This window comes from Pinus tabuliformis, chromosome 7 (assembly GCF_031772625.1).
Source record: "Pinus tabuliformis cultivar Carrire ecotype Pingquan chromosome 7, CPIR1, whole genome shotgun sequence".
Classification (NCBI taxonomy): domain Eukaryota; kingdom Viridiplantae; phylum Streptophyta; class Pinopsida; order Pinales; family Pinaceae; genus Pinus; species Pinus tabuliformis.
The window spans coordinates 1937291812-1937308324 of NC_142293.1; the positions used below are offsets into that span (position 1 = coordinate 1937291812).

A 16513-nucleotide genomic window follows, 5' to 3' on the forward strand; every position below is an offset into this window, starting at 1 on the left:
TTCATAATGACATGTAATTGTAATGATGTAATAAAAATAAAATTATTTTTGTAAGCCTTGCTTCATGGGTTTCATGAGCCTTAGGATTTGTCATTAAGGATTAATGTCATGTATGAAGGGCTCTTCTTGAGCATATCAAAAAAGTATACGAGTCTATGTCTATGTCTAAATAGCCCTCCAATGACAAGCACAGTCCTCTTCATGTCGGCTTCAAGTAAGAATAAGAACTCATGTCGGCTCACAGTTAAAGGGACACCTATTCAGATGAACATGTTGGCTCATTTATGGAGGACCAACTACTATATATACCCTGCTAGGATCTTCGCATAAGTACAGTACAGGAATTCGGATACCTCTGCAATTTCAGTGGGTAACCACAGTGACCAGAACTCGGGTATCCCTGAGAATTTTGGTGATCATTACAGTCATGACAGTCTGGATTCTTCGGATGGTTATCATAGTCAATCAAGCTCGGATTCAGATCACAGAGAAGAGGATAATTCAGATGAAGCTCAGGGGATAGCAAGGGTTTTTCATGATGAAGGGACAGCAAAGAAACAAGCAAGGAGGATCTACAGTAAACAGTTCAGATGCCTCTTTGATGGACAGTGATATAAAAGTAGACAGCTCGGATGATAAAGGCTAGAAGGAACTCGGATCCGTCATGAAGGAACAGAAAAGATATTGTAGAGACTTCGGATGATGCAAGGTACAGTTCAAAGCTATAATGGAGACAATACTTTGATAAGCTATGTGCTATGATTCGGTTCAGGTCTATTATAGTCTCGGTACAACTACAGTAAGAAGATCTCGGTGCTATGATGATATCACGATGACAAGAAGGATCAAAGGGAAGAGGAAGAGAAGAAGAGAAAACAGTCAAGAGAACTAGTGTCTTGGTCTTGGAGTGGCTAATAGGTCAAGGGTCTTGGTCTTGGTATTCGTCAATTGGAATCTCTATAAGAAGAATTTGTGCAGGTTTTCCTCTCAAAGAGTGAGAGATTTTGGCCCTGGCTCATAACCTACATTTTGTGTCTCTTGTGTATTTATGTTCATGCATTGGTTATTGTTTGATGAACACTAATAATCTAATGTGAAGAAGATCCTAATCTAAAGAAGTAAAAAACATTCACAAGCAGTCACTAATGGAAGAGAAATCAACTTACACTAATGCCCTAGATTTCTCAACAATAAGAAGCTTTGAAGGTTCATCACGCCTTTAGATCTTCTAGAGATAGTCAATCAACAATCTACAATTAAGTAGAAGAGTCAACTAAAAATTTGACTGAGTGATCAACTAAGAGGTCAACTAGAATACCAACTGAATGGTCGAGTAAGCATTCAACTACTTGTGTAAAGAACAACACAGAAATCAAGGAGTTTGTAATGAGCCCTCATGTAGCGAACAAAGTTCATACTCTGCAATAATCTTCAAAACACTTGGTACATGAAGACATCCATTGAGGATAAGAAATATGTCTATTGAATAATGTATAAAGAATTGATATGAGATGATGATTACAAATGAGGGTCCCATATATATAGCTAGGCAGGTTCCCTTTCACGAATGGTCATGTCCATAGAGACATGCCTCTTCACTACTAATTATTAGTTAATTAATCATTATTATTATTATTCATAGTATTTATATTATTTTTATATCTATTTTATTCATAACATTGTCTTCCTCTTCAAAAAGATTTGTCCTCAAAGCTTATTGCTGACAAGGCGTGCCATTTGTTTCTTTGTCTTTTAATCTTTTCGTATCTTTCAAAGTTCTTCGAATTGTCATCATCGTTGATACATGATGATAAGATCCTTGGAGCAAATTAGCAATAAATAAAATTGTTGAACTGAGAAGGGGTCTGACCATCCTAAATTAATCTTCTGTGGAACCTTGCAATTACTTGATAGCTAGGATAAATTGTTATCATCAAACTAGATTGTGTTGACATCATTATTCTTCAGAACATAAGTCTGTTGTTTCTGTTATGAGTGATACAGATACACAGACTGATTGAGATGTTTGCTCTTGTGATTTGGGTGTAGATAAGGAGTCCTTGTGGTTTGATATTGCCTTAATCTATTTGTGGCAATTCCTTGGTTTATTGGAGGTATCTGATTTCCTTCAGCTACAAATTTCGCTCAATTAATTGCGAGATCTTCACTTGAAATTTACGATGTTTGGACTGACACTTCTGAGTACCTCTTCACTTCAAATGGTTTATCCTCTTCTTGAGTTATAATATTGACTGGATCAGTATTCATTCCTTTTTCTTCAAACTGGACTGTTACCTCCAAAGACTTCGATGCTTCTTTTTGAATAAGTTGTTCTAACTTGTCTTGTAGCGACTTCATATCATTCTTAAGCTTCTTTATTTGTGTAAGTAGGTTTTGATTATGATTCTTTAGATGTGAAAGTTCTTCGTTTTCTGAATTGTTGACTTTACTCTTAGTGTCCTTATCTTTTAAACTTTTGATTTGTTCTAATAACCTTTGGTTCAAGTCTTTAAAGCGCAAATTTTCTTCTTCCTTCTCTGATAGATTCTCCATGAATTTTTTCTTAAGATATTCCTTTTCTTGTCTTAATTTTTGCCTTGTAGCCTTGGCTTTCTTGATCTTTGTAAGTATTTTTTTACTATGGTCCCTTAGACGCAAAATTTCTTTGTTTAAATCCATTGATGCTTCGTAACACTAATCTTCAAAGTCTTTATATTTCTTTTCTAATGCATCATTTTTTCCTGAAGTTCTACAAGTTATTCTTTTATTTTTTAATTTGTGTATGTGCATTACCTTGATATTCTTCCAAAGTAAACAATTTCCGACATATTGGACAAAAAATTGTGCGATTTTTAAATACCAACGAATACTCAAATTCTATTTTACAAGACGGACATCTGGTCCAAAATGTAGAATTATAACTCATTTCTTTTTCGTCAATTATTGACACCATTTTGTTTTGTGGCAGCGAGCTTAGGGTTTTTAAAGATAATCCCTTTCTTTTTTTTTCTACTTCAAATCTCTTTTATAATTTTTTTAACCTTATATTCTTCTATATTTATAAAGATTCACTTCCCAAATATATATATATATATATATATATATATATATATATAGATATCCAATAAATAGTCTCTTTTTCGTTTATATAACTTTAAATATAGCCCGCCCTTTAATAATGTGTTCTTTGACTGTAAGTAAAAACACTCTTTTCCTTTTTTTAGGTTTACTTTGAATTTCACTAAAATAATATTTTTTAATATCACATTAATTTCCCACTAACTTGTTTAACCCTCAATCTAAATCCTTTTCCTTTTTAATATTGTTTGCTAATATTTATTTTTAATAAATGCTTCACGAATAACCTTTCTCCTTAATAAATCCTTAACTTCAAACATATAGCCATGGTTTTTATTTTGGTTATAACCTTTGGCAATGGCATATGAATTGAGGTACTGATGGTTTGGGCATCTAGTTTATGAAATTTAAAAATTAGATCCTTCTCTACAGACAGAAGTCGGATTGTATTGCAACAGCTATCCAATGTTGAATACAGTAGTAGTGGTGAGAAAATTTTTGTGTGGAGGACACGGACAGAGGGGTCGGTTGTTACAGAGACGAAAGCGCGACAATGAATAAAAACTACAGCAATGGTTGGGATGCGATGGCTGGAGGAGCAGGTAGCGTGTTAATTTTTGGTATTTTCTATGCTTAAGAGCAATTTACTTCAATTTCTTAATTAGCTCAATATCAATATCCAATTTAGCAATCACATCAGCATGATAGTAAAATGCAGATAGAACATAAACATACACAGTAGAAGACAAGCCAAGACAAGAGGACACAAGATGTGGCACCAGCCAGGGAAAAACCCCAATGTGGGGAAACCCTAGATCAATTCTTCTTATATTCTTCAATAGTTCAACAGAGAGAGAGAGAGAGAGACAAAGAGATAGTACAAATATACAAATCTGATATTTTATGACAGCAACAGCAAACCCTAACCAGCAAAGTCAACGCTGGTCAAACAGGTCAGATTTGACCTCCAAATCAGCTTGGTTAAAGCTCAGTCAACTCAGCCTCCAACAACAAGATGAATCAACCCAAAACAGTCTGAAAATCCAGTCAAATGCTGGTCAAGAAAAGTCAACCTGCAGTCAACGTTGGTCAAACCAGAGGTAAGATCACCTCGGTTTTGCATGCCCAAATCTGTGGCCTGCCAAGGAGAAGCATCCTCACCCACTCCGCAGACCAAGAGAGGTCAACGCTGGTCAACACTGTCCAAAACAGCAGCTCAAAAATTTGGTCAAACTAGTCAACGCAACCCTAAACAGAAATGTCCTTCTTCCTTCGCACGTGTGAGAGATGTTGCCCAGATCTGCGTACCCAAACAAGTGAGGAGAGAGAGAGATGTGATTTAGCCTCTTTTTCTACTTTGCACTTTTCCAGCTCTTTCTTCTAGATATCGAACTTGTGTGTGAGTGAATGAGTTTAGGTCTCCTCCTTTTATATGCAACGTTGAGGTTGAGTTGGGGGTGAAAATGTCTGTTTTGCTTGTTGGTCGACCTTGACAATTTGTCAATAATACAAATAAATTCATATCTCCATATATACATGTCGGAATCGGATGATCTTTAGATCAATCCTACACCTCTCAGAGAGAGGAATCCAAGAAAAATATCAGCTGCCATAAATAAGGTGACCCATATGGAGTTTGGCCCTAGTTGCCAATTTTAACACTCCCTCTCAACTAGGGAGAACTCCATCTGTTAATCCATCTACTAGTCGTTACTATCTCTGCCATCAATGCACTGCTCTGCTCTGTTGAACCATGAAGAAGAAGTGATCGAGAATGTATCATACCATTCTCTACTGACCCAAAGTCAGTCCCAAATAAAAGAGAGTGTCTCATACCACTCTTACTGACCCAAAGTCAGTTCCAATAAAGAGAGTGTGTCATACCACTCTTACTGACCCGAAGTCAGTTCCAATTGATCCCAGATCAATATCATCCTAGCATAGGGAGTACAGTAGTACACGATGCGTCCATCAGTAGTACTATAGCCCCTATCCTCATTTCTCTACTCATTAGCTGTGAAAAATTCTAAACAGAAATTCTATTACTGCAGCAACTGATTTATTTCACCTACTTATTATAAGTTATTTATGAAATCCCTTCAGTAAATATTGAAATAAATTATACTGCAGATATCACATCATTATAGAAAAACAAATATATGCACAAGAATCAATCACATCAACACAATTATTTTTGGACAATTGTCCCTAGAAAACCCCAATGCGGGAAAACCAGTGCAACAGAGGAGGGTTTTATTAATCTTCAGCAACAATCGCTTTTATAGAAGAAATTTACATAGACGCTGGGAGAAAACACCTGAGACTTTTCTCCGAGACTTTCTGACACCCTGGAGAGCTTCCTTTCTCTACTGCGTCAACCCTAAGCATTCTGCGTGGCTCTGCGCAGCTCTGGTCCCTCTCTGCGTCTCCCTCTGCGCTGTCTCTCAGAGTCCCTGCGTCACTTCTTCTGAGCTCCCTGACTGCAGCTAATCCCCCTCTTCCTCCACCCTACTACTCTCCCTCTGAAATCGATCTCCTTCTCTCTGAGAATCGATTTTCCTTGGGATACTGAGTATCTGCTGGTGTGCCTCCAAATGACCCTCAAGTCTTCTTTTATACTTTTCCTGTTAATGAATCAACGGCCGAGATTAAGTCCCTAATCAACGACTAAGATTAAAACAGACTTGATCCTTGTCTCTTAGAAGCTTCTCATTATCTTTATTAATGCCCATTAATATTTTTATTTTCCTAAGTTTGGACTTAGGAACCCGTTAAAAATATTAATTATTTCAATAACTCCTCATCTAGATGAAATTTCTCAAAATGATTTCTGGGTCTTGGAGATCTTAAGTGCCTTAGCCTTCCCTCCAAATTTCAAGGCTAGAGCACATCCGATGCTACCAAAACTCAACATTGGCCAGATAAGAGGTACTTCCCATGAGTCCCAGACTGCACGGGTAGGATGTCTCAGAGGGAGAAGGATGAACCACTTATCCTGCCTACATGTCACCACGGGGTATCACAGGGGCAGCAAACCACTAGGGGAAGGTTGAACCACTCACCCTACGGTTGCTCATCACTCCAAGAAGTACCCCAAGCCCCCCGGAGCTGCCAGACCTCGATGTCCATATTATACAAGACCCTCATAAGAGGGTCTCTCCACGACTCCTAGTCGTTCTTGGAAAGTCAAGAATTTGACCTTTCCCAGGGGCTTTGTCAGAATGTCAGCAACCTGCTCATCAATCCCAATGTGATGGAGCATTATTGCTCCTCGTTGTACCATATCCCGGATAAAGTGGTACCTGATATCGATATGCTTAGAGCGATCATGAAATACAGGATTCTCTGATAATTGGATCCCACTCTAGTTGTCGGAGAGGATCATGGCGGTATCCAGTACATGTCCAAACAGCTCACTGAAGAGCTTCCTTAACCAGACAGCTTCACAGGAGGCCATACTCGCAGCTATGTATTCGGTCTCAGCGGTGCTCAAGGCAACCAACTTTTGCTTCCTGTTCATCCATGTTGATTTGGGGTAGCATCAGATGTGCTCTAGCCATGAAAATTGGTGGAGAGGTTAAAGCACACGAGATCTCCAAGACCCAGAAGTAGTTTGGACAGATTGTACCCGGTTTGGGAGATATTAAAATAATTAATATTTTTAATGGAGTTCCTAAGTCTAAACTTAGGGAAAATAAAATATTAATGGGTATTAATATAAAACTGGGTTAGAAGGTTCCAAAAGTCATGGATCAATCCAAATGTAATCTTAGCTGTTGATTAGAGATTTAATCTCGGTCGTTGATGGACCAACAGGAAAAGTATAAGGGGAGGCTTAAGGGTCAGTTGGAGAACACACCGAAGTGAGGTTGCTAAGCAAAGTTGAATCAGTGATCAACAACAAGGGGCAATAAGTACGAGACAGAGAGGTAGGGACAATACTGGGAGACTAGCACAGAAGCAGAGAGAGTGAGAGCAGCAGTCAGTCCAGGCTACGCAGAGCCCAACAGAGGCAGAGCAGAGCCCAGAGAGACTGCGTCATCCACACAGAGGGCAGAGGAAGTGACGCAAAGGCTCCCAGAGGCTGCGCAGTGCCTTAGAGGGCTGACGCAGAGGGTCCTGGGGCTGACGCAGGTCAGCAGGAGGTTGACGCAGAGGCCAGAAGGGCCAGCGCTGAGCTTCAGTTGTGTCGGAGAGGGTTTTGTGGGACAGGTTTTTTGAATACCTGTTTCCGGATATAGAGGTATTGCTGCCGTGTATTTTTCTCTGTCGGGTGAGCCGGTTAGGCACCCAATTGTACTCAGATAGACTGCATAATAATATAACCCTCAAAATAGTTGCACCGGTTTTCCTGCATTGGGTTTTTCCAGGGACATTGGTCCAAAATAATAGTGTCACTTGTGTGCTTGTTTTCTTTCAATTGATGATCTGTAGATGTTGTGACTGTATTGTGTTTATTTCAGTATTTAATGTAATAAATAACTTGTCTTGTTTTTAAACAAGTAGAAGAAATAAACCAGCAGAATACAGATTAATTTTCTAACGAATAGACTTAGAAAATTCAACAATCCAGGATATAGAAGCAGAACCCAAAGAGAAACAGCACCCAGAAGTGCTCTTGCGATCCACCACACTATCGGCCTAATCTGCATCTGAATAACCATGTAGCCTCACATCTACGGCAGTGTATCTCAGTCCATGAGTGATTGTGCCCCGAAGATATCTCAGAAGATTCTTGGCACCAATCCAATGTGTGTGATGAGGCTCAACCATATATTGGCTCAACGTATTAACTGCAAAACATATATCCGGACAGGAGTTCACCCAGAACATCAGCACTCCTATGAGTTGACGATACTCGGAAGCATTTCCCAATACGGATCCTGCAGCACTACCACATAACTTCTTGAAGTTAAGTTCCATCGGGGTAGTCACAGGCTTGCAGTCCACCATCCCAAATCTTTCCAGTATCTTCACAACATATTTTCCTTGAGATAAGAAAATTTCTCTTGGCTTTTGCCAAACCTCCAACCCTAGGAATTAGTGCATCAATCCTAGATCCTTCATCTCAAATTCGGAAGCCAACTCCCTCTTACATTTGTTAATGAGGGGGTCTACACCTGTCAGAAAGAGGTCATCCACATAAATTACTAGTATGAGAGGTTTGGATCGGCTTCACTCCTAGTGAATCTCAACTTTCATCAGATAGCTATCAATCCTCTCATACCAAGCTCGAGGTGCTTGCTTCAAGCCATAGAGAGCCTTCTTCACCCTGCATACATGAGATTCCTGGTCATGAATCTCAAACCCCTCGGGTTGTTCCACATAGACTTCCTCTTTGATCGAACCATGCAAGAAAGCAGTCTTGACATCCATCTGATGTAGGTTCCATCCTTGCGAGGCAGCATGGGCTATGATCGAGCAGATGTTGGTGTATCAAGCAACAAGTGCAAATATCTCATTGTAATCTACACCTCTCTTTTGAGAGAAGCCTCGGGCAACAAAGAGAGACTTGAACTTTTCAGTACTTCCATCAGCTCCATGCTTGATTTTGTAGAGCCACCTAGAGGTGACAACCGATTTGTCCTGGGGTCTAGGGACCACATCCCAGACATCATTCTTCATAATAGACTCATACTCTTCATTCATAGCATCCTTCCAAAAATGATGCTTCACAACTTCTTCAAATGATGAAGGTTCATTTTGAATGATAGTGCCCATGGCGGTCAAGTATCCTTGATACCTGTTCGGCTTCTTCCTCTCATGGAAAGTCCCTCTTGGTGCAATATCTCTCTCAGCATCTTCGAGAGTCTCCCTAAGCCACAAAGGTCTCCTCTTGGAGGAGGGTCCTTGGGGAGGAGGATCAATAGGATCCATAGGTTCATCAACATCCGGCATCATCTAGTCCTCTTTTTCACCCTGTCTTCCGGTGTCTGCTTCTTTGTCCTTCCTTGGGATAGGAAGGTTGTTGATCTTGCTAAGAGCCATATCTTCGTCAAAGGTGACATCATGACTTATCTCAACTTCCCTTTGACCAGCCACATAAATTCTATAGCCCTTAGAATTTTTGCTATAGCCCACAAAGATTCCTTTCTTCCCGGATGCACCCAATTTGCTTCTTTTCTCTTTCGACACATGAAAATATACGGGACTTCCAAAAATTCTAAAGTGAGAGACATCGGGTTTCTTACCAGTGAACATTTCTTCGAGAGTCTTAGAGTCCAATGCGTGATGAGGGCATCGGTTTTGAACATGCACAGCGATATTCACAGCTTCGGCCCATAGAAACTTCAGAAGCCCTTGATCATGAAGCATGGCATGAACAGCTTCCACAATAGTATGATTCTTTCTTTCGGCCACACCATTCTGCTTGGGAGTGTATGGTGTTGTGGTCTCCCTCTCAATGCCAACTTCTCTGCAATAGTCATGGAATTCATTTGATTCATACTCGATCCCATTATCAGTCCTTAATATCTTGATTCCTTCTCGGATTGGTTTTCAATCATGGCTTTGAAGTGATGGAACTAAGTTAACACTTCATCCTTCCTTTTCAAGAAGTAGATCCAAGTCTTGTGAGAATAGTCATCCGTAAAAGTGGGATAATATAAGTATCCTCCCAAAGAGTTTACGGGCATCATACCAGATATGTCGGAGTGGATCAACTGCAATATATCGGTGGTTTTGCTATTACTTGAGGGGAATAGTCCCCTTATAAGTTTTCCTTCACCCCGGACATATACCTTCATGCTCTACTTTGAATTTGGGCATGCCTGTCACCATCTATCTTACATCGAGAAGGGCCTTATAATGAAGATGGGCAAACCTCCGATGCCATAGTTCAGATTGTAGAGATTGTCGCAAGACATGGCTCCCAATGGACTTCCTCCAACTTGATACAAAGTGTCAACCTGGAACCCAAGAGTAAAAGCATCTTTAAAATTCCTTTTCCAAACACGTACCTTTCCATCGATGAATGCCACCTTGTATCCTTGGTCTTCCATTGGCGAAATGGACACCAGGTTCTTCTTGAGATCAAGTGCATATAGAACTTCTTGTAAATGAATGGTGTTACCCTGATTCAATTGAAGGGTAACATTCACTACTACCTTCACGGGATAGGTGGCATCGTCTCCAAGAATAATCTCCAAGTTTGTCTCCTTCTCTATCAGATTAGAGAGAGCTTCCTTGTACTCAGTGAAGTGCCTTGAGGCACCACTATCAATTAGCCAATTCCCCAAAGAGTCTGGAGGAAAGGTAGTGGAGAGGGCCGATATAAGATAGTATTCCTTTTGATTATTGTTACAACATTTGATTCTTCATACCTGGAGTTCCTTGCTTTTTTGGAGGGTTGACCATTTCCTTAATGTCTCGCATTCCTTTTTCCTTTGCCATTGAACCTGCCATTCTTTTGATTGTTGTTGTTGAAGTTGCCCCTGGAGTGATTATGATCATCATCATGTGATTTGTCCCTTCTATTTGGACGCTCCCTTGCATAGTGGCTAAACTTATTGCAAACAAAGCACCTACCCTTCCTTCCACCCTTTGATCCAGGCTTTCCATTGAAATGACCTTTAGACCCTACATTATTTCTCCTTTTGGCATGAGCGGAGAAAGCAATGGGATTGCCTCTATTTGAAGGCATTTCTTGCTCCACCATTCTTGTCTCTTCTTGAATGCATCTCGACATCAACTCTTCAAATCTCGGAATTCGACATTATTGAGAATAGTGGTTCTAAATATATACCACTCAGGCGAGAGTCCTCCTTCAAATCCCGGAATTCGATCATTATTGAGAATAGTGGTTCTAAATATATACCACTCAGGCAGGAGTCCTCCAAAGGTAGTGATAGTAAGTTCCATGACAGGAATGACCTCTCCAATCGATAGAAGATCATTCTTGATCTCAGTGATCCTTAAGAAGTAGGATTGAATATCCTCATCCTTGCCCTTCTTAATACCCTTCAATTTATTTTTGAGAAATAAAATTTGATTTGCATCACTAACCTTGAACGTGCTGACCAACCTGTCATAGATCTCCTTCGAGGTGATTAGATCGGAGATGTAGGCCACCAGACGCTTGTCAATGGAATCTCTGATAATCTTCTTCGCTTTGACTTCAGCCTTGTTGTACTTGTTCTTCATAGCAGCCGGTGCATTTAAAGGAGGCTCGGGGATTTTACCCCACATAGTCCAACACATCTTATTCTTCCAATGTTAGATCAAGAGACATCTTCCATCCATGATAATCAGACTTTTCACGAAGCTTGTCTTCAGCCAGGAAGTGGGATGAGGAACCCATTCCTTGTCCAACTGTCTTCGGTGATTGCTCTTTCACTCTTGCTTGGGCTTTGTCTTCACCTCAGCTCCGATACCATGTTAATTTTTGGTATGTTCTATGCTTAAGAGCAATTTACTTCAATTTCTTAATTAGTTCAATATCAATATCCAGTTTAGCAATCGCATCATCATGATGGTAAAATGCAGATAGAACATAAACATAAACAGTAGAAGACAAGCCAAGACAAGAGGACACAAGATGTGGCACCAGCCAAGGACAAACCCCAATGTGGGGAAACCCTTGATCAATTCTTCTTATATTCTTCAATAGTTCAACAGAGAGAGAGATAGTACAAATATACAAATCTGATATTTTATGACAGCAACAGCAAACCCTAACCAGCAAAGTCAACGCTGGTCAAATAGGTCAAATTTGACCTCCAAATCAACTCGGTCAAAGCTCAGTCAATTTGGCCTCCAATAGAAAGATGAATCAGCCCAAAATAGTCCAAAAATCCAATCAAACGTTGGTCAACAAAAGTCAACCTACAGCCAACAACTAGGGCAGTCAATGCTGGTCAAACCAGAGGTCAAATCACCTTAGTTTGTGTGACCAAATCTGCGACCTGCCAAGGAGAAGCAACGTCACCCAATCCGCAGTCCAAGAGAGGTCAATGGTGGTCAACACTGTCCAAAACAGCAGCTCAAAAATTTAGTCAAACTGGTCAATGCAACCCTAAACAGAAATGTCCTCCTTCTTCCTTCACACGTGTGAGAGATGCTACCCAGAACTGCGTACCCAAATAAGTGAGGATAGAGAGAGATGTGATTTAGCCTCTTTTTCTACTTCGCACTTTTCCAATGCTTTCTTCTTGATATCAAACTTGTGTGTGAGTGAATGAGTTTAGGTCTCCTCCTTTTATATGCAACGTTGAGGTTGAGCTGGGGGTGAAAATGTCTGTTTTGCTTGCTGGTCGACCTTGACAATTTGTCAATAATACAAATAAATTCATATCTCCATATATACATGTTGGAATCGGATGATCTTTAGATCAATCCTACACCTCTCGGACAGAGGAATCCAAGAAAAATATCAGTTGCCATAAATAAGGTGACCCATATGGAGTTTGGCTGTAGTTGCCAATTTTAACATAGTGGCGTGGCTAAGTCATGGTGGCTGGCTACGGTTGGTGGCAAAGGTTGTTGTGACAGCGGTGGTGGCATGCAGATACTGTGTGAGGTAGCCCAATGACAATGACAAAGAAGGTCGTTGCGGGTGGAAGTTTCGGCTGGTGTGGCTAGCGACAAAAGGCGGTGCCTCGTTTGGCGGTGGTAAAAGGAAATTGACGTGCAGCGGGAGACGCAATGGTCAGTCGTCACTTGCTTCGATGGTCGCTACAAACTATTGACCGACGACAGCGGGCGATGTGGGCGAATCAACAGGGGCGGTGTGGGGAGATAGCGGTCGGCGACAACTGTGGCAGCCGAGCAGGTTGCGTTTTTTTAATATTTATTTAATCCTTTGTTCTTTTTTTAATATAACTTTTTGTTTATTATATATATATAATCTTTTTTTTAATAATTTTTTTCAATGGCCAAAGGCCTGACAGCGAATCCAACAGAATGGAGAACCTCCAACTATGTAGCGAAATGCTTGAATTGTGACGACAACAAGGTTGACGAAAATTAATGGCCAAACGCTGGATCAGACTAGCTCTATACAGCAATTGAGCGGCTAAAGGATCGAACAACTCTGATACCAATGTAACAAACAAAGTTCGTACTCTGCAATAATCTTGAGAACACTTGGTACATGAAAACATCCATTGAGGATAAGAAATATATGTATTGAATAATATATAAAGAATTGATGTGAGATGATGCTTACAAATAGGGATCCCGTATATATAGCTAGGCAGGTTCCCTTTCACAAATGGTCATGTCCATAGAGATATGCCTCTTCACTACTAATTATTAGTTAATTAATCATTATTCAATATTATTATTATTTATATTATTTGTATTATTTTATATATGTTTTATTCATAACACCTCACCAATCTATATGGACCTCATCTTCCTCACTTCAACTGAGCTGCTTACATGTTGGTGCTATACAAGATAGCATTAGGGGTTGATCTATGTATGTATGAGTATGTGATATCTATGATGAGCTATGCTTGGTTGTGCTGAAGCACTGTAATTGTATCTTTAGACACCACCTCTCTTGGAATACTCGCACTCTAATCTCCCTAATCCTAAGAATTTCCAACAAATTTGTTATGGTCTACTGCCACATGAGCTTTGACTAACAATCCTGATCAAATAGTATACAAAAAAAATGAAAATTTTAAATCAAAGACTTCAAAACCTTGGTTGCATACTTCTTAAAATAATTACAGCTCAAGTATGTAATAGTAAAACAAACTTGCATCCATTTATCATCCTATAACAGCTACATGACATTGAAACATATTCAGTAATAGGCCTTCAAAATATTGCTCTTAGAATAAAAGTAAATAAGGCACAAAGCAAGAAGATGTACCATTATTGCGGAGCATCAAATAGCAATGGTAATAAGGCAGAATGAACACCAGTAATGTAATCAGACAAAACAAGTCCATTTTCCAATTTATCCACCTCGCCCTGCCATCACACTTCTTGTTAGTCTCTCTCTCTCTCTCTGAAAACATATATGCACACACTCGTGTTACACATCACTCCACCATCTAACTCATTGAGATTATTATCTCTTCCTAGATTCTGAAATTGATTCCAAATTTTGTTCATTAACTAGACTTGGAAACCAACATCACTGTAGTGCTAATAAGTAATTTCTCATCCAAAAATACCACAGTATGCCATAAACAATTTGAGAAGACAAAAACACACTTAGATATACGTTGAAAACAAAGCCAGGTAAATGGAAAAATAACAGGTTGAGAAGATGGATTTGGCAGAATAAGATTGTGCACAAGGAGGACGTTGAAATTATATTCAAAAGAAATTCAAGGTTAGCACGCTGTAGGAAACTTGAAAAGGAAAACAAGCCTACATCAATAATTTTAGCAGGGAATTCCAAAACATGGTTCACACATACTCCACGTTAGTCAGCTAAAGTAAGACGCACCATGTCAACCAAGTACAAGCAATTACCAATGAATCATAACATGGATCTAAAAGTTTCTGAGACAAAAAATGAGGATGTAGCACCTCCAAATATGGTACAGCAAGTACTCCAGATAAAAACTCTTGTGAAAATAAAAAGTGTCACTTACTTCCCTGAAATGGCAGGCCATCTACAAGTGATTGTGTGAGTAGTAAGCACAGTAAGACCTAACCCTAAGTCTACAAGGACAGCCAAATGACAAAATACAAAATACCCTACTATTGAAGAGAGAAGTGTAAAACACTTTAATCAAAGATTGTGCCAAAAATATTATCTGAAGGGATGCCAGGTGCTTTGGTTTTCAGGGATGCTCTCACTTCAGAACAGCTACCTTGTTCCAAAACCATGCTTCTGAGAAATTCACTCAAGGTGTAGCACCCAAAGAGTGTGCTCTCGACCTTGTATCATGCTCCCTAGCTTGTGGGAGATGCCCCGCTTCACCATGCTCCTGTCCCACTATGCTCCCACTCATGCTCCCTGCACTCATCAAAAAAGATACACTCCCATGCATTGAGGCAAGGGGAAAAAACATTCTTTTGTTTTATAATGTGGGACTTGTTACAGCAAAATCTCGTACTTCTAGAGATAAAGTCCAAAAACTCAAGTGTGAGACGCATTGTCCTCGGGCGGGGGCCACTATCACCTCACCAACCCCCCTCACTATTGGCCAACTCTCCTCCAACTGAAGGGGGATTAATCCTAGTAGATCTTATGGATCTAATGGCCCACTCAAACCAAGTCAAGATCCCCCTAAGGCTTCTACATCAAATACCACCAATCAAAGGACTTGGATAATTAGGTTTTAAGGTGGAAGATAGGATTGCTAGGGTTTTTTATGGTAATTTCAGGGTTTGAGTTCAAAGAGAAAGGTCCCCAAACACACACAACTAGAAATTACAAAGAGAGTAAAAACCCTAAGAAAACCATTTAAAGAATTTTTGTAAAGAATAAAGTGATGGGAGGGTAGATGATCAGTCCCTTAGCTTGCAAATGTATTTTTGGGAGCATATGGGTCAAAGAACAACATACTTGAAAAGACTTGTATATACAAGACTCAAAAACAAGGCAAGTAAACCGACTTACCTTAGGGTTTTGAATCAAGGCTCTCAATTTTCAACAATGAATTAAGGGGAGGAGCTAACCTAATACTTCCTCAAAGACTTGGAAGAAGGGTCTGTTTAACAAAGATCATGAATACCATGCTAACCTGCTTAATACTTGACTCATCCACCCAATAAAACACCAAGCAAGACAAAAGAAATTAACCTACAAGATTTACCATGCATTATCCAAGCTTCACCATAACCATCCATACAAAGAGATCAAAATCCACATCAACGAAGTCCCTAAGAAATTGCTCAAATTATCCCTCCATAGCCAAATTATAAGAAGAAGAAAAATCGCAGAAATTTCAGAGTTGCTAAGGAATTTCTCCTCCAAATCCAATCATGAGAAAAATGAGAGAAAGTGCACCTCTATTTATTGAGGAGATGCTAAACTTACTTTTCATTAAAAATAAAATTTTCTAAGCTAAAAGCCCCTAATCTAGACTATGGAGGGAAAAAGGCCCTCTTCTGTAATTAAATAATCTAAAAATAAATAAAAATGGGGATTTTCATGCCACATGTACAATGATCCTAGGGCATGAGCCCTCAAACATGAACCATCTCCACAAAAAGAGGGATATAGAAGGGCCTTTGGTGCAGCATCCAGCCTCCAAAGGCCCTTCAATTGTGTAACCTCTTCAATCAACCTTGAAACCTGCCCTCAACCACCCTTTAGGCTTCTCTAAATGTGGGGCACAAACCCATCGTCCAAAAGGGGTTGTCTTGAACAAGTGAAACCCCAAGTCCTTCTTTAGAATTGAAAGCAGGGGCTCCCAAGGTGGCATTCATGTCCTCCAAAGTGGGCATGCTAGACAACAAAGTCTCACTTCAAATGTGCATTCATGGATCTCCAAGAGAAAGCAACCCTTCAACAGGTGCAAAA

The 16513-nt window shown here is 39.7% G+C and overlaps 1 protein-coding gene across 3 annotated transcripts in view; it reads right to left on the reverse strand.

The window, feature by feature from the left end:
* LOC149256230 (GPCR-type G protein COLD1-like) overlaps nucleotides 1-16513 on the reverse strand; it is a 402810-nt gene that overhangs the window by 331722 nt on the left and 54575 nt on the right. For all 3 annotated transcript variants that reach the window (XR_016267270.1, XM_089460701.1, XM_089460700.1), the window contains exon 2: nucleotides 13901-14001. Coding sequence is in view for 2 of the 3 variants with exons in the window: in XM_089460701.1 (XP_089316827.1) it covers nucleotides 13901-14001 (101 nt within the window). In the remaining variant the exon portion in view is untranslated. The remainder of the gene's footprint in view (nucleotides 1-13900; nucleotides 14002-16513) is intronic.